Source organism: Aquarana catesbeiana, linkage group LG06 (assembly GCF_042186555.1).
Source record: "Aquarana catesbeiana isolate 2022-GZ linkage group LG06, ASM4218655v1, whole genome shotgun sequence".
Taxonomy (NCBI): domain Eukaryota; kingdom Metazoa; phylum Chordata; class Amphibia; order Anura; family Ranidae; genus Aquarana; species Aquarana catesbeiana.
Genome location: NC_133329.1, coordinates 148,208,644 through 148,232,896, shown reverse-complemented (window position 1 = coordinate 148,232,896; position 24,253 = coordinate 148,208,644). Strand labels below are relative to the sequence as shown.

The 24,253-nt window shown below is 37.6% G+C and overlaps 1 protein-coding gene across 1 annotated transcript in view; it reads left to right on the top strand.

Annotated features, from left to right (window-relative positions):
* Window positions 1–5,155, top strand: part of METTL9 (methyltransferase 9, His-X-His N1(pi)-histidine) — an 80,081-nt gene extending 74,926 nt beyond the window's left edge. The window contains exon 5 of the mRNA XM_073591032.1: window positions 3,235–5,155. Within this exon, the coding sequence (XP_073447133.1) occupies window positions 3,235–3,437 (203 nt within the window). The 3' untranslated portion in view covers window positions 3,438–5,155. The remainder of the gene's footprint in view (window positions 1–3,234) is intronic.
* Window positions 5,156–24,253: the final 19,098 nt, after the last annotated feature.

Here is a 24,253-nt window from a genome sequence, read left to right as displayed (position 1 = left end):
CACCGGCCCTGCCGCCGCATCAGAATATCAGTGTTTGGCTTCTCTGTGGAGGAGAGAGGACAGGATGTGAGGCAGATCCTTGCAGGGGCATTGCAAGGGGGAGGCGGTCTGCCCCGGGTGCCAAAACATGGGGGTGTCAGTGGCGTTGCTATGGGGGTTCGCTCCACACCCAGGTCAGTTGGTCAGTTGACACCCGCCATATGTGACACCATCTGGCGGAGGCAAGAGCCCTGGCTTTTTTTTTTTTTTTTTTTCAGCCGGAACACCCCCGGCGCCGTGGCCTGGTCCAGTCTCACTTCCTGCTCCTTCCACCGGCAGCTGCAAACTATGACACCAGTCCTCCTTCCTAGCTGCTGCCCGGGTGTATCTGAGGCTAAGAGCCAGCCAGCCAGAGGGGGTTATGCATTGTAATGGCAATGTCCTCCGCTGCCTGAGGTGAGCTGGTGATAAGTGGGTGGGAGGTGTGGCATGGTATCCACTGCCCAGTCACCTAAACTGTTATGATAGAAGAGGCTGAAGGGGTGTTTGTGTCTGTCCTGCCACCCTGAGCTGATCTGGGAAGGGGGGGGGGGTTGCTGTGTCCACCACCCAGGTATAGTGAGGCTGACCTGATTTGACAGCGGGGGGGGTGGTATTGCTGTGTCTCCACCACCCACCTATAGTAGTAGTAGTATAATATTTTAGTACACCATTTGGTTCAGAATATTTTTTTGTTTTCCTCCTCGGTGCGTCTTATGGTCAGGTGCGTCTTATGGTGCGAAAAATACAGTACTTCTTTATGGATCTGCATTATATGTTTCAGACTTTATAATCTGGTCGGTTTTATGGATGCTGTCAACTTACAAAAAAACAAATTTACATAGGAAGACTAGGCCAGCCTAGGGGCCCTCCTATATGATGATGTGAAGGAAAAATCCCTTTTGTGGCCAAAATATTATTGCTTTATCCAATTTTTTATTTGTGCACTTTTTAATCAAACCTATCAAACGTTGACTGGGTGTACCAAATTATACAATGCTTTCCAGTGCAAATGCAGGGTCTGAGGCTACCAGTTTTATGCAGTTATTTCCAGTGCAAGTCCAAAGCTGACCATTATATACAGTACTTTTTAGTACAAATCTGGAATCTGGGGCTACCAATTATATACAAAACTGGAGTCTGAAACTACTGGTTTTAGAGTGCTTTCCAGTACAAACCTTGAGTCTGAGGCTACTAATTATGTACAGTACTTTCCAGTACAAGACCAAAGTCTGCAGCTAAAAAACAGTACTTTCTAGTGCAACTCCAAAGTCTAAGGCGAACAATTAAAACAGTACTATCCAGTACAAACCTGGAGTCTGAGGCAACCAATTAGATACAGTGCATTCCAGGGCTAAACTGAAGCCCGAGGCTGTCCATTATATACAGTACTTTCCAGTACAAATCCAGATTCTAGGGCAGTTTCTAAAAATTAACATTATAATATACCTGGAACAAAATGCACTCTGTGTAGATAGGCTTTTGTTTGCATCAGAACGGCTTCTCTCATGTAAGTCAGTGGAAATCCAAAAGAAAAAAGCTTGATGCAGATGTAGACAGCTTAGGTGGTTAATTGCACCTGTCAATGAATTTGAATAATCTCTAAAGTGTCAAACTAATTTTTTTAAAGCTGCCTAAATGCATCTGAAAAAAAACCTGCATTTAGCACCGACACAAACTCTAAATATGTCAGTTATTTCAGCATTACGTTTACTGATATACATGTATATAAAGTTCTTGGCCATCAAGTGCCTATTCCTAACTATTCCTAACTGGTAAATTTGGTTTAAAATACAGCATTTTTACCATTGTTCACCTTATATGTGGCCCTCCTGGTTTATGAAATTACACTACCACTTAGATATTCTTTTGCAGCGTATTTATTATACAATTTTATAAACAATCCTGAAGTTCAGTATGGGTGTTGAAAGAATAGATCATACAGATTTTGCTGTACTTATGTATAACAAAATTGTCTAAAGGTCAGTTGTTCTGTGATTTATACCAATCAAGACCAGTGGGGCTTGATCTTTCTACGTTTGAATGGCTTCAAATTTAGTTTGTTCGGATGGGAAAGCGGTGTACAGACACAAACCATGCTTACTGTGATTGTATTTCCATTTGCCAACCGCCCCACACAGATATACTACTGCGTATCTGATATCTGATCAGCACTACCCGGTAGAGAGGCATGCATGCGTCCGCCTGCCCGCCACCCTGGCTGTGTTGAGATTTGTTACAGTACAAGCTGCCATCCAATGATTGTTTGCACTTGCTGATCGTCTTGTCAGTCAGTAAACAACACAGAACTCTTAACACTAACAGGCAATCTCGCTGTTCTTTTAGCAGCAAGATCGCTTGGTAATAGCAGCGTGTAACACACAATGAACATTGTTAGGCACACATTTAACCCCTTGATCACCCTTAGACGGTAACCCCTTCCCAGCCAGTGTCATTAGTACAGTGACAGTGTATAGTATTAGCACTGATCACTGTGTTAGTGTCACTATTGATGTCAGTGGCAGTTAGTGTACCTACCCCCCAGCCAGTGTCAGATTGCCCACCATACTATCACAGGCCCACTATAAGTCGCTGATCACTGCCATTACTAGTATTAAAAATAAATAAATTCCAGTATCTATACCTTTCACCCAAACCAAATAATATACACTTATTGTGATTCTATTTTACCAAAGACATGTAGCAGAATGCATTTTGGCATTCTCCTGGAGGTCTCCAACCTCACCTGACCTCCTTACCCTTGTCCCTACTCTTCTCTAACCTTCTTCTACCCCGTCTTCTTTTATCTTCCCTTCTCTCCTGCGTTCTTTCTTTCTCTTCTAGCTTGCTCTTCCTTTCTGATTCTCTATCCTTTTCTTACTCGCCATATTTTATATGGTTCTAAAATGATCTGGGCATGTTCCAAGGTATAATCTTGTTTAGCAATCTATTCCCCGGTGGTATTCTATCTCATCCTTGAGAAGTCCTAGTCTTGCTTTATATGGCCTCTAGCCGGGGGGGGGGTATTGGATATGCTTCTTATCTTTTGTACTGTATGATGTTCCTTCAGATGTGATCTTGTTTTGTGCTAAATAAAAATGTGAAAAAAAATAAAAATCTTCCAGAGCTCAAGTGGATTTTCAGTTTGCACACAGTTCCTAGCATACATTGCAGATACCTAAAACAAAAAAAAATTATGCTCATGTTTCCTGACAGGTGGGAAGTGGGAGAAGCCAGCCGAGATCATGCAGGTTAATGGGACCATGTGGGAAGAGCAAGTGAACAGCCTGGCTGATGTCTTTGAGGAAGCTGGATTCGCTGTGGAGACCTTTACCCGACTTCCATATTTATGTGAAGGAGACATGTACAATGACTATTATGTTCTGGATGATGCTGTCTTTGTTCTTCGGCCTGTGTAGACTTAACAGCTGGGGAACAAGAAGACCCTCAATGTTCCTACTGAGCCAAAATGCTGAAAAAATGAATTTTGTAGGAAAGCAAGAACTAATTCAAGGACAGCTTTTTACTGTATGTGCAACAGAACCATGCGTGTAATGCATATATATAAGTGTTGTATGTGTGTGTGTTTCTGTATTTACAGAATTTCGGACAGGAATCCTTTTTTAACCAAATCAACCGTGCTACCTTTTCAACAAAATGTGAACACATTTTTATGTGACTGGGATATTGTGTGCTGATGAAAAAATGTGCCATAAAATGTTCGTTAAAGGGTTACTAATCTAAAACACCACCTGACTTACAAAAATAATACAATGAAGAACCACTGAGCTACTACCATTAACTTGTGATGGACTCCCTGGGGCACCTTCTTGTCCGAAATCATAGAGAATGTGTACCTACCGATCACTTACACGTGTTGGTACATCAGGTTAAACGCCTACAGTCCAAGCCATCCTTCAAACTCATTTAAGCCATGGCCAGATAAACTTACTAGTGTGTAACTTGGAGACGATTGAAGCCATTGAATCAGCATGAAAGCCAAGCAGCCGGCATTTTCAGGAGGTCAGCAATTAATCTTTTTCAGCACAGGTTTCCTTTCAAAAAGGACATGGATAGAAATATATTGTAACAAATATGGAATTGCTGACTTTGCAGGTTTCCAGGCTGTTATCCTTATCCCTACCTTATGAATCACTGAAAGGAAACTAGTATCCAGGACAGGTATCCAAGCCTTAGCTTCAGTCTTATTTAGGGAAAATTATTTTTATTTTTTTTTTGCCTGTGATAGAGTGGCTAACTGTTTCAAAGTATTTCATTGCTGTTTTATACCCATTTGAGGACATTCACACTCTCTGGTGACCAATGCTACATGGACAACAAATCTGTCCTGGTGACAACTGTTTAGGCAGGAAGTTCTACTCTCTCTTCCTGTTATAGTTATAACCATAAAGTTTTGGATTTAGTGGTGAAACCAGGAAAAAACCTAATCTTTTGATGTATTGCAACGCAGCCGCCGGGGTAGGCTGTAGAAGACATGAGTGATAGAGGGCAGGATTGCTATATTATCACATTACATGCAGCCTGTTCAGTCTGAGTTTCTCTTGGTGCAGTTTTCTTTTTATGTGTTGGCTTGCTTTTTCCGCCATGGTTCTTATATAGTTCATATTCCTATCTCACACATTATATTAACGCACTATTCGATAAAATCCTAAATCATAGTTGTGATGTTTTTTACTTTTTTTTTTTTTTATTTATTCATCCTGTTCTACTTATTCATTATCTTTTATAGAGACCCTCAATTATGTATTGATATCTACATCCCTATTTTACACTTAAAACTCAAATATATTCGCTTGTGCATGTGGGCTTCAGACTCGGGAGTATATTTGGGTTTTATTTATCCTATTCATGATTTTAAAATCTATTTGTTGTTTTGATAATGTAAAAAGCCTATACATGTTATTTCCTTTAATATTCTGTGAGGCCACAGATAATCTCTTATTTTACATTAGCCATTTTAGGACAGGGAGTGTTTTGCTACACTGTCTTCCTATGACTCATATTTATTAAAGAATTACTCCACTTTTGTGGGACAAACCAATAGTATAGCATATACAATTGCTACGAAAGTCATATTTGTAATCGAATTCTATTAAAAATTACCTTTCCTTTTTAAGCTGCAGTGTTGTAATTTTCTGTAAATTGCAATGCAATTTGGCAACCTGGAGGCGTTCTGTACACAGACGGTGTACTGAACCACACACACAAACGCACAGACACACACTTATGTGATTGGCTTACTGATATTCACTGACGTCTGCACTGAGATAAAATTTTGATTTTGGGCCTCCCTTGCAATAAAGATGTCATTTTTGGTAAGATATACCCACAAGAAAATCATGTCTAATGGGATGAACAATCCTACAGCTTTCCTCATTCGAACCCTGCAAGTGCATCAGCTGATTGATAGTTATGAAATCACTCCCATTCACATTCAGTTTGCACATGGACACAAACTAACTGCTAGTTATTTAGAATAACAAAAGATAGGAATCTGCAACAAAGTTTGTTAAAATCCTTGCAATGTACATCGCTCATCCAGAGGGGAATGTTTTTTTTTTTTTTTTCCTCAACAAAAGTGGAGTTACTCTTTAAGCGGCAAATGATAACTGATCACATTTTCACATTTTAGAATACAAACCCTAATTCAATTTACTTCAGATTAAGCCTTAATTTGGTATGGTTTGCTACACATCTGGAATTCCTGTTCCTCGGTGGGAAATAAATATCTTAGTGGCATTCAATGAGCCTCAGCTGTGTTTTTGTAATTTTGGCCTGGATATGGCATATACAATATCTATCAAAGATATGCTCATTACTACCTAAACCTGCTGCTCACTCCTGCACCATCACATAAATTCACTGCACATCTAGCACTCTGAAAATCAGGATTTGCATAATAATTTCCATCAATGTCTCTTTATACCTTTCCTGAATGTGCTGGGTGAGTCTAGGCTACCCTAGGTGTCCCTAAGTGTTTACTCAACAGGATATGAGGATATCGGTGGTTTGTCAGCAGTTTTATCTCATATGCTATATATCTTCTTTAGCTCTGATAACTTGCTGAAATGACTGTCTGGAAATGGTATCCATAGCTGTCATGATTAGGCCAAGTTGCATTTTAGGTTCATTGGCTTTTTTTTAAAGAAGAACAAAAAAATCAACTATTGCAATAAACGGTTAACATGAGAACAACTGTGAATTGTCAAACTGTTCGTTGTGATCAAGCTTGATTGCCAGTGAAAAGCATGTCTTTTAACCATGACAATAAAGAGTCCTAAGTCTGGAATATACATTTTTGGTATTAGAATGCAAAACAGCTAATGTTTTCTGTTTATCGTGTTGTAACACATACTTTAATAAGGGAAGTGTATATATACATGTCATCAAAACTGTATAGGAGCCAAGTATCATGTTATAATGAAGAAGTTCAGATGGAGTTATGTGTATCTATATACACATACTGTCAAACAGCTTTATATTTATGACCACTCGCAGGTTAAGTGAATAACATTGATTATCTTGTTACAATGTCATCTGGGAGGTGGTAGGCTATATTAGGCACCAAGTAAACATGTTGTCCCTGAAGTTGGTGTGTTAAAGGCAGAAACAATGGGCATTGCAGTTTGTTTTGTGTGGGGCAGTGTAGCTGCAGACAAGTCAGGGTGCCTATGCTGACCTGTGTCCACACCCAAAAGCTCCTACAATAGACAAGTAAACGTCAGAACTGGACCACTGAGCAATGGAAGAAGGTGTCCTGGTCTGATGAATCACGTTTTCTTTTACATCATGTGGATGGCTGGGTGCATGTGCGTCGCTTACCTGCGGAAGAAATGGCACCAGAATGCAGAATGGGAAAAAGGCAAGTCGATGGGGCAGCGTGATGCTTTTGGCAATGTTCTGCTGAGAAACCTTGAGTCCTGCCATTTATGTGGATTTTACTTTGACACATACCACCTACCTAAACTTTGTTACCAACCAAGTAAAGCCTTTCATCGAAACGGTATTCCCTGATGGCTGTAAAAGTCAAAATAGCTGTGAAAAGACTCTTCTGCCTTTTCTAGACGATTGTGAGACAAATTTCTTAGTTGTATAACTGAGTCAGCTTGAATCCAACCGTGTGATTCATTTCCACACAAAAGTTTCAAAAATACTTACAAAAGTTGTACATTCAAATACAAAATAAATGTAGCTTCAAATAAGATCAAAGATATGAGATAAAGTTGTTTGTTTCAAAAATTAAGTTCAAGATGTACTTAAAAATGGCTGAAATTTCCTTTGTCCTGAGAGCAGGTGTCTGTATGCAGATTTCTGTCGAAGTGAAGAGAAAATGAAGAAGAAGCATAGCAGAAGAAACCATCTAGACTTGCATCTTTCTTTGAAATAAACTCAGTTTCTTTGTTAGAAAACGCGCCTAAAAATACACACTACTATATTACTCCCCTCATCATCTCCCTTCCACTCCCCTCTAAGTGTGGGGCTAAGAGTAGGAATGTAATATGAACAGCATGACTAATTAAAGACAGAGCTAGAAGTGAATTTGAGAGACAGCTTGGCTCAGAGTAATTATATAAACACCCAATTTCTCAAACAAGATATACGTTACATAGGAATACCTTTATGAAAATATAAACTTAGAATATCAATCAAAATTTCTTGACAGCTTCTTGAAATTGAGAACTCTGTTCAAATGTCATATCTGTAAATCGTTAACGCCAAAAGACCTTTCATATACACAAAATTACACGGGATTTCACAACCTCAGTTATATACTTATAGGACAGAATTAAAATTTAGATATTATTATTATTATACAGGATTTACATAGCGCCAACAGTTTACGCAGCGCTTTACAACATTAGGTCAGACAGTACAATTACAATACAATTCAATACAGGGGGAAATCAGAGGGCCCTGCTCATTGGAGCTTACAATCTAGGAATATAACATTCCTCTTTGAAATATGAATAATAATCATATTTCTTATTTTATATCATTCACACTTCCATTCATATCACAAATACTTTGATCTAATAATTCCAAATGTTTTGTCATTTGTAACTGAGTTTGCAACTCCAGAACCCATTCTTCTTTTAACCCCTTCCCACCGAGTGTACACAGATGTGCGTACTCGGCTTTCCGGGGTTAAACCAGGTTATTGCCCGCAGCTGCAGGCATTATCCCAGTACTGTTTCTTAGAGACAGAGATCGGCTATCCAGTTATAACAACCGATGCGGCTAAACCCGCTCGGCTGTTATACCGGAGGAGCGGGAGGGGACTCCCCCCCTCCCGCCGCTCTTACCGGGCCTCCCGTTCCATCAGGAGGCCCGATGACCAATCGGCCGTCTCCAGCGGCTGGGGACGGACTGGAACGAAGCCATGAGCGGCTTCGTTCCAGCCTCCTAATCGTAAACACGGAAGCGACGTCATGACGTCACTTCCCGTTTTCTCGGCTGCCAATGGCGCCAGTTTAAAAAAATATACAGTATTCAGAATCGCCGTTTTCGGTGATCTGAATACTTTGAAGTGCAAAGGAGGGATCAGGGGTCTTTTAGACTCCCGATCACTCCATAAAGAGTATCTGTCACCACCTATTACTGTCACAAGGGATATTTACATTCCTTGTGACAGCAATAAAAGTGATCAAAAAAATTTTTTTTTTAAAAACACAATTTATAAATATAACAATAAATAAGAATTTTTTTTTTTTTTTTAAACGCCCCCGCCCCGCGAGCTCGCACAGCAAAGTAAACACATACAGAAGTCGCACCCGCATATGTAAACGGTGTTCAAATCACACATGTGAGGTATCGGCACGATCGTCAGGGTGAGAGCAACAATTCTAGCACTAGACCTCCTCTGTAACTTTAACCTGGTAACCGTAAAAAAAATTAAAGCGTCGCCTATGGAGATTTTTAGGTACTGTAGTTTGACGCCATTCCACGAGTGCGTGCAATTATAAAGCATGACATGTATGGTATCTATTTGCTCGGCGTAACATCATCTTTCACATTATACAAAAAAATTGGGGTAACTTTACTGTTTGTTTTTTTTTAAATTCATGAAAGTGTCTCTTTTCCCAAAAAGTTGCATTAAAAACACCGCTGCACAAATTCCGTGTGACATAAAATATTGCAACAATCTCCATTTTATACTCTAGAGTCTCTGCTAAAAAATATATATATATAATGTTTGGGGGCTCTAAGTAATTTTTTAGCAAAAAATACGGATTTTAAATTGTAAACACCAAATTTCAAAAATAGGCTTAGTCATGAAAGGGTTAAGCATATTTTGCAACAAATCATCACCTCTCCTGATTTAATTTCTAATTCGATAATATAATTTTTTCATTCTAAACATTAAACATAACTGTAATATATAATGCATAACATAATAAAAATAATAACTATAGGATGCGATAAAATATTTCCTGCTGCTGAAGTAATTGAAGTTTTCCCCCCAAATTGATACACTATTACTGAATTTTTTCCAGCAGTTATTACCTGAGAACTCTGACCATTGATGAGCTATGCCTTGCAAATTTCTTTGTTCATGTTTAAACAATATTTCTGCATTCTGAAGTTCCTTAGCTAAAGCTATTAATAAACATTTGTCCTTTTGAATTACATTTGACCATTCTTCCCATGGAAATTCATCTATCTGAGATACATTGTATTATATTTGCACTTATATGCACTTATATTTTTCATAAGCATAATTGTTAAATTTGTTCTCAACCTTATTGCTACAATGTCTCCTATACAATACAAACCTTGATTTAGGCATTCTGTACTTATACAAGAGGAGAAAAAAGTTTTAACCCTTTCTGTGTCTGTTATGATCGGGAAACAAACCTTCTTTTTATCTACAAGAGTAATTAATTCAGAAGTAGTTTCAACTTTTTATTTTCTTAATGTATGATTATGATAACAAGAATGAAATATACTTTTGTCTTGATTAGATAAACAAATAACTTTAGACTGAAATTGTAAACATGATGACAGATCTAAATGTTCTAATTCTAAATTGTCACTGTTAAACGCAAAATCTGTATACTGTAATTTATAATATAATAGTGTATTGCTGACCGGTAATCCCAAGACAGTAATTGGAACCAATATTTGTTCTTTCCCTGTTTTTTGGAATCATAGAATAACTATAACAGACATCCTGATTGCATCCTATCCATTAATTACCCATAAATCTGTGTGATTTATTGCATATATATATATTCTCTGGGTAAATTCTGTAAAATGCCCAGAGGAGTTATTCCAACTCTGAAATGATTGCGCAATTATTTTAAAATGAGTGGAATATTCAGTCTGAAGCTCTAAGAATGCTCTGGCTATATGAGAATGTTGATCACTTGTCATTAAATTAAGAGTAACATTTTGAAGATGTAATATAGATGGACCCATTACATTAGCTGTTTTAATAACCATATCTTCTAATATCTGATTTAAATTTCTTTGTACCTTAATACCTTTACTTCCCACTAAACCAGCTGTTTCAAGATCAGACTTTAAAGTGTTAATAGCCATACTATTTGTTATACTTCCAATAGTACCAACTCCTCCTAAAATACCTTCAACAATAACACGCTTATTTGTGTTATGATGCCTACTATTAATTCCAAACTATCTTTCAATACCCAATTCAATATTAACCAAATGTCCTTGACATTGTGGAAAACTTGTAGAAATTTTCCAGTCTGAAATATTAAAGTTCCACAATAAAATGACAAACTTTCCTTCTCTCAAGAGAACCCTGGATTGGAAATGGTTAATCTGGAAAGGATTAGCAGGAACACTTTTCTTCTCAATATGGAGTTTTCCTTGGTGACATTACAACACTTGCTTTAGCACATTTCAACTGATAATTTTCTATTGATATACAGCACTCATATATCCCGGTATCATTTAAAGATACACCTATTTAATGATAAATAAATATATCATTAATCCAATTCACACTACTAAAAATTCCTTTATGAATTATATTAGTAGTACTGTGAAGAAAGCTACCCAAAAATTTACCATTCTTTTTCCAAGTTAACAATGAACCTTGAGGTAAATATATTTGTGTACTACTATACTATACCAAATGCAAACTATCTTCATCTTCAATGATTTTTAAAGACTGTGGAGACACTTTAATTTCTGGAACAATCATATCTACCACAGTAATACTAATGTTAATACTTATTTGAGCTAATTTTCTTGTTATTTTAAAATCCCATAATCTTACAATGTCCCCTTTTTCATCTACTATTATATTTAAATGTTCTGGATCTAGTATTTTTACAAAATGTTGTAATAGGTAATAAAATTGCTCTTTAAGGTAAAGTAATTCCCCAGGCCTTATCATATTATTAGTAACATCTCCAGACCAAATTGTTGAATCATTACCTTGTACAAATACTGACCAGAAACTCTTTTCCACTATAATACATTCAAAGGTTCCAGTTCTATTGTTTAGTTTATAAGAGCCCTGCATTTTTACAAATTTTGTTTTAGATTCTATTTTAACATTGACTTCAACATCATTACAATGAATGAAATACAATTCCATACAGCAATCATATCCCTGTCCTATGCATACATATCCAAACAAATCTTCAGCTGTATTGATATTAGTATATCTAAATTTATCTTTTTTGTCATCTATATTGATATCATTGTCTTTATCACTTTTGCCATCTGTATTAATATCAGTATCTTGCTCGCTTTTGTTATCTATATTGATATCAATGTCTGCATCTCTTTTGTTTCTGAATAGTGTAATGTCTTTGTTGTGTAAATCTTCAATCCTGTTAACCTCTGCATAGCTGCAACAGTTTGTGATATATATTTTACCACAGAGAAAATTGTCACTAAAGAAAAGATGAATCCTGTGATAATGGTCTTCTCTCTTTAAAACTTTTCTTTTCTTTTGTTGTCCTCTTTCCTTCTTTTTGGAATCCATCATTCCTCTAGGTCAGATGTTTAGAAATCATTCCTGAAAAAAAAAGGAACATCATTATCTCAGCATATACAATTTGCATTGATCAGTGTGTACCCACATTTTTTTGTTGTCTACGTGCATTTTTCACTGAATTGAGAGGTCTTTGGACTTGCGCCATTACACCTTGAACATCCAAGATGCCAAATGGACCTTCCCAATTACTTTGCCACGGTCCACTTTTCCTGAAAATTTTTATCATAAGTTGTCCTCCTTTCTCAAACTTAGAAATATGTGGAGGAACCATTTTTTGCATACAAGTAGCTGCATGTGGCAAATTATTGTTCAAATTGTCCTGTAACATCTGCAACCATTTTGTCTCCTCTATTGCCTCTCTTTGTGGAGTAGACAAAAAAGGTTTATTGAGAAACACAAGCGGCATTTTCCTTCCTATCAATTCAAAAGGAGAATATTGTGTTGCTGATGATGCTGTGCTTCTGACACTCATCAGAATAAATGGTACAGCATCAACCCAAGTATTTTCTCTGTCTAATAAGGTTTTTGCAATTCTAGATGTGATAGTCCTATTCATTCTTTCCACAATACCTGTAGACCGTGGATGATATGGTACATGAAATCTCTGTTCTATTCCTAAGATTTTACACATTACCTGCATGATTTTACCTGTAAAGTGGGATCCTCTGTCACTACTGAAGTTTGTTGGTATACCCCAAACTGGAAAAACATTATAAATTAGTATCCTAGCAGTTTTTTAAAAGCATCATCTTTGCGAACTGGTAAGATCTCAATCCACTTTGAAAAAATGCCAACCAAAACTAAAGCAAATCTGAATCAATTTTTCGCTGATGGTAATGGTCCTGTATAATATATTTGTATAGTGGACCAAGGTCCGTCTGCTAGAGGAATTCTTTGTAAAGGAGGTTTCTGACCCTTTGGTCTAGGATTCACTTGTGCACAAATTAGACAAGATTTAATTACACTGCCTACAGTCTTCCATTTTGTCTCAATAAAACTTCTCTAAGAATTTCAAGCAATTTTTTCTTACCAATGTGGCCTAAACTTTCATGATTGAATTTAGTGAATAGCACCTGTATGTGTTGTGGTATAACAGGACACAAAAACCCACCTAAGTTTTGACACAAGATCCCATTTTCACAAACAAAGGAAGATTTTGGGTCACCCGGAGAAGAAAAAAAGAGAAGCATCCCTTTTCTGTTCCTCTGCAAATGAGGGAATCTGTGTGTCTGTTTTCCTCACAACATTAACTGGGACCGATCCCGATTGAATCACTAATTCTCCATGCAATGCTGCTTCCTTTGCCAATGTGTCTGCTGTTCAATTGCCTACAGTTAACTCACTTTGTCTTTTTTTTATGTGATGGAATTTTTACAATAGCATATGCAAGAGAATTTTTCTCTGCAAGCTCAAAAACTGATTCAAGTGTCTCTTTCTGCACAAGAGTCTTACTGAATGAATCTACAAAACCTCTACGTTTCAAAATAGGTAGGTAGTCAGTAAGAGAACGATCAACATATGAACTATCATTATAGATCACTAGTGGACTTCTATTCTCTTTCTTGTCAATTGTCAATACTGTTTTTACTGCTTCAAGTTCTGCTTGTTGACCTGAAAAATGTCCTGGCAACTTGTGTTGTATGGCAAGATTACGCTCTGGATACCAAATTGCATACCCACTGTAATAATTACCTGACATACAATATCTCAAACCATCAACAAATACAGGTTCATCAATTTTCTCTGCCTCTTTATGGAAGAGAGGAGAGTGAGTCTCATGGACTTCACACAAACATTCATGTTCTAGCCCAGGGATCTCCGAGCTACAGCCCTCCAGCTGTTGCCGAACTAAACGTCCCATGAGGCATTGTAAAACTCTGACATTCGCAGGCATGACTAGGCCTGATGGGAATTGTAGTTCCTGAACAACTGGAGGGCCATAATCTAGAGACCCTTGTTCTAGCCCATTGTATTCCATCAACTGAGGAAGGATATACTTGGCATTGTGTTCAATCTGTATTTGTTTATGTGACAGAGCCAACAACCATTGAGTAAATCTTTGATTGGAGACTCCAGGAATATTTTTCAAAAAAAGGAACTTCAAGGTACTATGTGGGGTCTGTAAAATTATTTTGTTAAAGCCTTCCATATGCTCTTGCTTTTACTGCATAATTTACCCATTAATTGCCGAACACATTCGTCGAAGCCTTTTTCCACAGAAGTAATCTAACAAGAAAAATACCTCCAATCTTCTCCCTGTTTCTGAAGCAAAACAGCTGAGATGGCAATTTCTGAAGCATGCACTTGCAAAGCACATGGTGCTTGTTTATCCACAGTAGCTAGTGCAGGAGCTGACTGCAAATCATTTTTTGACATTTCAAAAGCTTTTCGCTGGACTTCTGTCCAGGGACCAAATTCATTCTTTATTTTTTAACAAATCATATAGTGGTTTCACCTTCTCTGCCAATGACACGATAAAATCTCTGGAGAAGTTTACCAAACCAGAAAACTGTCTCAATGCTTTGAATGTTGTTTTTACAGGCAAAGATGCGATAGCCTCTATACGTTCCTGTAAAGGCTGCTTCTTCCCTGGACCAATCAAAATTCCTAGAACTTTTACTTCACTTTTCATGAGCTGAACTTTGCATGTATTCAACTTGAGACCTTCTTCTTGCAGAATTGTCAACAGTTCTGCCAGTAGAGTAATTTTCACTTGAAAGAAGAATGTCATCTACATACTGAATTTAACAATCTGGTCTAAAGAATTTTGATAAAACATTTGCCAATGCCTGTTGAAATATAGACGGCGAACTATGATAGCCTTGCAGAAGATGATTAAAAACATATTGGACATTTCTGTAAATGAATGAAAATTTATATTGACAGCTTTTGGCCAGAGCAATGCTAAAAAAGCCGTTTGCAATGTCTAGTACAGAAAACACTTTTGCGTTAGCGTTTTAAATGCGACTTGGTGTTTGGTGGTACAATAGGCGAACAACATGGTATGCATTTGTTCAGTTAACTCTGTTAAGTCAATTAAGAGTCTATATGCATTAGGGTCATCCCATTTAGCCACTACCCATAATGGATTATTTGTCACAGAATTAGCTTTCCTGATGATTCCCTTTTCCAAAAACTCTTGAATAATTATTGAAACAGGTTCATCAGACTCTGTCGGTGATTTGTATGGCTTGAAAAATGGATGGTCATTACCTTCAATGTTAACCTCAATACCTTTAAATAAACCAACCTCATTCTTTTTCTGACTCCAAAGTTTTTTGTGTGACTGTACCATTTGTTTTAACTTCAAATTATCTCCTGTATCAGGCGATTTGTAATCAGTGTCAACCCCTTCTGTACAAATTGCTGCATCCGATAAAACAGGTCATTTCAAACCAGTGACACTGATCTGAGCCCGAAATAAAAAGAAGACAAGGGCGTACCAGCCTTGTGCATTAACTTTTAAAACATTTATTTAATAAAAAATAGTAAAGGAAATAACTCACAGGCGATTGGTGGAGGAGGCACAACATAAAATCGCACCGGTGGACAGTCTGCGATTTGGGATGAGCGGAACCTTCCAGGGGTCGTGGAGGAATGCACAGACGCTGCAATCCGCTAATGCGTTTCGAGGGGAAAGTCCCCTCTTCCTCAGAGCTATGCAGTCCACACTGATCTGAGCTCCTGTATCCAATAAAGTTCCCACCTTTTGTCCATTAATTTTAGCTTTTAAAAAGGGACGACCACTCTTATCTAGAAATATGGGAGCTACATAATCTAGATTGTGAGATTACTAATTCTTTTTCCTCTATTTTTCATGGGGAAGCCAATAATGGCTGGCTCCCATTGATTTCACTGATTGAATGTGCATTCATATTCATAACAATCTCTCTTAGCTCCTTCCTCATAGGAGTGTAAGGAGAAAAAGTCTTGACTTCTTCTGCTGAAGGTGGGGCATAAGGTTGCATGGATATCAATCCATTTTCTTTCCCAATGTTTTTCCTACACTGCAACTTATAATGACCTACTCATTGTCAATAGAAACAAGTGGCTTTTTATGATCAAACTGTATTACCCTGTCATTCCTGAAGGGGGCAGCATCAGCTGCTTTAATGTAAAAACAGTTTGCTGCGCTTATGGTTGATCAAATCCATGTAAAACATGCAGAACACACAAAAAGAATTTCAGAACACACAAAGGGTTAATAAAGTCCTATTAGGTGATAAAATAAAGTGCTCGTGCTTAAATTGACATCTCCTGTGCAATGGTGTTCAGACTGGGTGCCCCACATAGATGTACACATACGCTGGATGTTGACCAACTATCGCTAGTATGGTCTAATAGGCATGTGGGGATACCCCTAGGGAGCCTGTTGAAATGACGTCTCTTGCAAGAGTGCACCTCATAAATATAGATGGAAATGACAAAGGAAAACCTTCATTGCGCAATGCCATAAAACCAGGTTTATTGAATACAAAAATTAAAATAGTTCCACTAACATTTAAAAGTGCATTATAGTCCAGGCACCCGGCGTGCGTAGCAGTTGATTGTTAAGGGTAATCAGCCCTGATAAGGAAAGCCGCCGTTTGCAGCGTTCTGCTCGATTTCCAGGTAGTTTCATATGGGCGGAAGAGACGCGATGACGCGGTGTAACCTTCGACGTTTCGGCCTATCACAAAGCCATCATCAGGAAGTGGTCAATCCGCCATGTTTCTTGTGGGCATTTATACCCTTACTACAAATCTGATTGGTTGGTTCAATCTAAACACCTGCTGCATACTCAGGGAGCGTACAATCTTTATTAAACAATGTCTAGAGAACTGGGCAAACATTGATATCTACAAATGAAGATTTTATAAATATGTACGTCCATATGGAGAAAAAAAAGTAAAAATAAAATTAAATAAAAAGTGAAAGTGAAGATAGGACGAGTGGGATATTGAAAAAATACAGGGCCCTCTGCTGGTCATAGGCAGTAAATGAACTCTTGCTCGACCACATTAAAGAGGCCATCTAGTGGAGTGATATAATATTACATTAGACATAAAAGTGAAAAAATAAATGTAGATGTTGTGGAACAAATTGCTAAGTGAAAATGAATGATAAAATATTGAATATTAGAACAATGACATATTATATGGTGTTAAATAGATGAATTGGGTGAGCAGGTGACCCATATGAACACTCACAAGGTTGGATAATAAAATAATTGTATAATTGGATAATAAAACAAGGTTAATAGGAGTAGACGTGGAAAAAAATAGCTAACTAGTCAAAAATAAAAAACGTAACATTTGAATAGTGGTGATTCGAGGTATATAATTATTTAAACAGATTAAAAAATATATTAATTAGACTGAGGAAAATATAAAATCTGAAGAAATAGGGGATTGGCGCTGTTCACTGGTAAAAAATATATAAATAAACTATAAACAGACTCCTAACACAAGGGAAACATTACACCACATTTCTAGGTGAGTGAAAAGTGCAACACAGTGTAATATAGTATTTGTAAATAAATATACTTGCTAGAAATTATCACAGAATGTGCAATCTGCCCAAGGTGAGATGTAATATAAAATAAAATAATAAATAAAACTCCAAACAGTAATATAAGTGAATGATCAGTCAGGTGTATAAAAAAATTCCACAAGATCCAAAGAAAATACTCAATGAAGGGCATAAGTGAATTATACCCTAAAGAGAGAACAAACACAGTGTTGCCCACTACAAAATAGTGTATATACTAGTAAAGTGAGACTGGATGGTGTTCAAATGAAAAATAATAAAAAAATATAATAAAAAACAAAACAAAAAGGACAGTTAACATATGGTGTGCATAAAAATATTTGTGTTCAGAATAAATAATGAAAAGGATGAAAAAATGAAAAAATCCATGCATCCAAAAAATGCCAAAAAAGTGCCAAAAAATGCCGTGTATATTAAATTGCTATATATATTGTCCAGTGTACATAGAAAGTTCTTGTGCATCAAGCTAGTGTATCTTCAAACGGTTCCAGGTAAGTCCGTCCCAATAGATATATACTGTCCTGTGTGGAGCCCCCTCTAGTGCCCCCACTCACCGGAGCACCCAACCCCTGCAGGGGTAATGGGCATGTAGATGTAAATCCGATGATCCAAGCGGTCGGTGTCCCCTTCACCACCTGCTCTCCACTTGTGTCACCAGTTCGCTCTCAAAAGGCATCCACCCGGACAAAATACCATGTGTGACGTCTTGATGACGAAACGCGTAAGACGTGGCCTCTTGGTACGCATACATCCTTTTTTCCTTCTGTTTGTGTATTTCACTTCCGGTTTCGGCGGTCGGCCGTGGAACGCACGCCGCTAACACTGCACTGTCTGCGGCTTCTGACGTGGAGCCAGCCGGCAGAGAGTTGTTTGATTTTAGCTTTTAGTTTTTTCGTTTGATGTAAGCTTGAGCTTAATAAAGTCATATTTGGAATCACACTATGAGGCTCTTCTCTTCTCCCTGCACATGGTATTTTGTCCGGGTGGATGCCTTTTGAGAGCGATCTGGTGACACAAGTGGAGAGCAGGTGGTGAAGGGGACACTGACCGCTTGGATCATCGGATTTACATCTACATGCCCATTACCCCTGCAGGGGTTGGGCGCTCCGGTGAGTGGGGGCACTAGAGGGGGCTCCACACAGGACAGTATATATCTATTTGGACGGACTTACCTGGAACCGTTTGAAGATACACTAGCTTGATGCACAAGAACTTTCTATGTACACTGGACAATATATATAGCAATTTAATATACACGGCATTTTTTGGATGCATGGATTTTTTCATTTTTTCATCTTTTTCATTATTTATTCTGAACACAAATATTTTTATGCACACCATATGTTAACTGTCCTTTTTGTTTTTTTTTGTTTTTTTGTTTTGTTTTTGGTTTTTTATTATATTTTTTTATTATTTTTCATTTGAACACCATCCAGTCTCACTTTACTAGTATATACACTATTTTGTAGTGGGCAACACTGTGTTTGTTCTCTCTTTAGGGTATAATTCACTTATGCCCTTCATTGAGTATTTTCTTTGGATCTTGTGGAATTTTTTTATACACCTGACTGATCATTCACTTATATTACTGTTTGGAGTTTTATTTATTATTTTATTTTATATTACATCTCACCTTGGGCAGATTGCACATTCTGTGATAATTTCTAGCAAGTATATTTATTTACAAATACTATATTACACTGTGTTGCACTTTTCACTCACCTAGAATTGTGGTGTAATGTTTCCCTTGTGTTAGGAGTCTGTTTATAGTTTATTTATATATTTTTTACCAGTGAACAGCGCCAATCCCCTATTTCTTCAGATTTTATCGCAATTGGATCGCACCTAGGTGCTTTCTTTATCTGGGGGGCTGCAGTTCGGTCACAAGCCCGTCCTGAGTGCGGAATACCACTATACACACTGAGGAAAATGTAATATTGATAAAATAAATGGAGGTGACATCTAAAATTAATAATCTGTAATGAAGCCATTTAAATCTAATTCTACATTTAACCCTAGTGGTGTCAAAGTTTGTCATTCAAAGATCCATTTTGTCTCATTCTGGGATATTTTCTGGATCATATTGGCACCCCTCCAGGGTCTGTTGATGGTGTCAATGGCATAAAATGATAGACCAGCTGGATCTTTGTTGTGTACCATCCTGAAATGGTTGGACACACTATGTTTAGGAAATTGACTACAGATATTCGTTATATGCTCACTAACTCTTTTAGTTAATGTCCTGGAAGTCCTGCCTACGGACTGGTAGCCACATGTGTACATTCCAGGACATCGGTGATATGTCTAGTACCACATGTTATGAATGGTTTAATGGGGTACTCTTTATATGTTTGAGAGGTGAAAGATGTCCTTTTCCTAGGAGTCCTCTGTGTGCTTCTACAGGGTCCACATCTACCACACCTATAAAACCCTTCTAGATTAAACATAGTGGTAGCTGTTTTCTTGGGGGGGGGGTCGGGTATGTTTTTTACTATTCTTGTTTTTAGCCCTGGTGCCCTTCAATATATAAATCTAGGTTTACTTAATAGTACTTTGTATAAAATAGGATCCTTCTGTAAAATGGGCCAGTATTTTTTAATACTTTGTTCCAGAGATTAAATTGTTTATTAAAACCTGTGATGAAGGTAACATCATATTCTTTTTCTGTTCTTTGTTTTGTTGTTCGCAACGCCTGTCTGTCCATGTCTCCTACCTGTTCTCTTATTTTGAATAATGTATCATGAGGGTAACCTTTGTCTATAAACCGTTCAATTCAAGATATCTGTTTGTTCTATATAGTCTCGATATAACGTGCAGTTTCTTTTTATACGCACAAATTGCCCTTTAGGAATGGCCATTTTCCACCTGGGATGATGGCAACTCCTAGTAGGAATATAGCCATTTCGGTCCGTGCTTTTAAAATATGTTTTGGTATTCAGCTTGCCTTCTGCTTTAAAGATATGCAGGTCCAAGAAGTCAATGCTTTGTAGGTGAACTTTTACCGTGAATTTCATACCATAGACGTTTTTGTTGATGTGGTCAATGAATGATTCTAAAGTTTCCTTTCCACACCAGCAAAATATCGTCTATGTACCTGCGGTACATCTGCAACTCTGGCCAAAGATTGCCATAAAATACTACTTCTCATTTGTTGAGAAAAATATTTGCAACACTTGGGGCATATTTAGCCCCCATGGAGACGCCTTTTGATTATAATATTGTCCCCCATACCAAAAGAAATTATTGGTCATTGCAAGTCTCAAGCTCTTGAGGATGAACTGTTTTTGTCTATATTTTAAATTGGTGAACGTATTTAGGGCCCATTTGACTGCATTCATGGCGTTTGGTTGGTGAATATTGGTATACAAAGCCTCAACGTCTATTGTAACCAAAAAGCTGGCCTCATTTATTTCCACATGTTGTAAGTGGTTAATAACGTCTTTGCTATCTTTCAGGTAAGATGGACTTTTAGCCACAAGGGGCTGGAGGTAAACATCTATGTATTCCCCCAATCGAGAAAACAGTGAATTTATACCGCTCAGGATAGGTCTGCCTGGGGGATTGGTAACATTCTTGTGTATTTATGGAACTTGGTACATTACTGGCAAAATAGGGGCATCTGGAACTAGATATCTTTTTTTCTTTTTTATTGAGAATATGATTGTCTTCTGCATGGTTTACCAATTCTTGTAGTTGGAATTTCAAATCCTGGGTGGGGTTTTTTTGCAAGGATTTTATAGGTGCTATCGTCACTCAAAATCCGCATAGTTTCTTTGTCATCTGCTTTGGTTAGTATAACAATACCTCCCCCTTTATGCGCAGGGCGTATTACAATGTTGTTTCTTTGTTCAATTTGTCTGATCCCTTCCCAGATTGATTTATCCCTAAAATTTTTTTTGATTGGGATATCTCTAATATCTGCCTACACCATCTTTATGAATACATCTATAAATTGATGTCCGGATGTTTTAGGATTAAATGTAGATTTGTTGCGTAAACCACTATGTGTATATTTTTCTGGTGGTATTGCTTTATTAGTATCTTCTTTAATGGCAAAATGTTTTTTTATATTCAATTTCCTCCCGAATTTTTGCAAATCCACAAAAGTCTCAAATTTGTCCATGTTTTTAGTGGGTGCAAATTTTAAAACTTGATCTAATACATACAGTTCTTGATCAGTAAGTGTAATATCTGTTAAGTTGAATAACCCCTCTCCTAGTTTTCTCTTGTTTTTTCCTCTACCTCTCCCTCTGCCTCTTCCCCTCCATGGTCTAGAGTGGGTTGGTGGGCCTCTATAGGAGTTGGGTGATTGGTGTTGGGCATGCTGTAAACGTTCAAATCTCTTTTGTGTAGGGACAGAGTAATGTGGTGAGTTAACTCTGCCCATCGGGGGGGTGGGTACTGTCTTTGCGGTGTATGCGTGTTTGTTGACTGAGGTCTAAAGAAGCTATCTTATATAATTTGAGTCTGTCTGGATTCTACCAGGCCGCCCTCAGTGTCTCCATTCATGTTCTCTTGCCATTTATAGATTTTATTAGTGGCATAATGTTCTTTTATCTCTGGTGTACTTTGTAAATTATTTTTAGAATCGTTCTCTATTTTTTTTGTACCACCTCTAGTAGTTTAGATCCTTTAGATCCTTGTTTCTCCTTGTACTCTCGGGGGACATAAGTCCCTTTAATTCTGCGATTTTTTTTGTTCGATAGTTTGTCATTTGCATTTCCTCCTATGTATAATTACCCCCAACAGTTATTGTTCACATTGGTTGAAGAATGTTAACCATTCATCGGTAAGATGTTGGTCTGTCATTCCATCATTTGGGCCAAGGTCTCATCTAAGGCTCCTCGGTGTGATCTTGTCACTAGCATATTGGTGTAAAGTGACACTATCCCACCAGGTGCGTATTTGTTTATCCATTAAGGATTTAAGCTGTTTAAACCATTGGTCCAAGTAATTTGGTTGGCCATTATCAGCTTTTTTAAAATGATCTCCCACATCAAATGTTCTGCTTCCCATATAATCAAAACAAATCCATGGCTGCTGGGATAACCACTAATGAAAGTGAAATGTAACAGAGAAATATAAACCTTAGCGGTTTTGGATAAAAGAACTGATCATCAAACTCCAGCTGCAGTAAAAAAACTTGCTAATAAGCAAATGGCAAAAAAGCAAAGTAGAAATGTAAAAACCGTTTGCTGCGCTTAGGGTTGATCAAATTCATGTAAAACATGCAAAAAAATTGCAGAACACACAATAAAGTCCCATTGGGTGATGAAATAAAGTGCTCGTGGTTAAATTGACATCTCCTGTGCAATGGTGTTCAGACTGGGTGCCCCACATCGATGTACACTCACCCTGGATGTTGACCAACTATCGCTAGTATGGTCTAATAGGCATGTAGGGATACTCCTAAGGAGCCTGAAATGACGTCTCTTGGAAGAGTGCACCTCATAAATATAGATGGAAATGACAAAGGAAAACCTTCATTGCGCAATGCTGTAAAACCAGGTTTATTGAATACACAAATTAAAATGGTTCCACTCACATTTCCTTATAGTCCTGGCATTCTTGTTCTTAGCCCTGGTGCCCTTTGATATATAAATCTAGGTTTATTTGGTAGTACTTTGTTTATTCTAGTGCGGAGAAAAACAAGTCCCTGCACTATTTTCTGTGCGAATCCAATGCGAGTTCAGCCATACAATTGTATGGCTGAACTCGCATTGCTCAGGGATCGCATGTGATCGGCACCTGCAGTGCGGGTGCGAATCACATGCGATCTCTGAGATCGCACTAGTGTGAACCCAGGCTCATTGGCATAATCTGATTTGAGAATGATGATGTTTTAACTACCAGTATAAAGCAAGTATGCAGACTTTTCTGATCACCATCTAATTGCACAATAGTGACACAGACATAAGTAAAGCTTCTGGTTCAGTACAAAAAGCCATGCAACTTGTATTTTCAGGAGGAGGTTAGACTTATGAAGTTTATTTTAAAAGACCAGAACTCAAACAGTGAAGATGTCCTATGTTGTAGGGGATTTGAAGAAATATGAAGTGTGCTTAAGCAGTACCCTAAAAATCTGCCTATTGCCATGAATTTTCTTCCACCTGAAAGATAAAAATGCCTGTGCCTAGATTTAGGAATGACCTATTGCATGGCCAAATTCATACAGCATATTGCTGATTTTCTTCTCCTCTTATGCCGCGTACACACGAGCAGAATGTCCGTCAGAAAAAGTCAGATGGGAGCTTTTCATTGTATTTTCTGACCGTGTGTATGCCCCATCGGACTTTTTCCGTCGAAAATTCTGACGGACTTAGATAGTGAACATGTTCTAAATTTTTCCGACGGAACTGTTTACTATCGGGAAACCCGCTGGTCTGTATGCTGTTCAGACGTACCAAAAACAACGCATGCTCAGAAGCAAGTACGAGACGGAAGCGCTCAGTCTGGTAAAACTAGGGTTCGTAATTCAGATAGCACATTCCTCAACGCTGCAAATTCTGTGATCTTTTAATGCTGCACATTCTTTTGTGCTTTATAATGCTAGAATGAACTTGTTTTGCTGCTGATATTCACACAGAGTTCTCACAAACTTATTTCTTTATTATTTCTAGTGATCTCTTGAATAATCTTTTATTAATTTAAAGCCAGATCTCCAGAATAATATTTTGAAATATTTTTTATAGTCATGTTTTTTTAGAA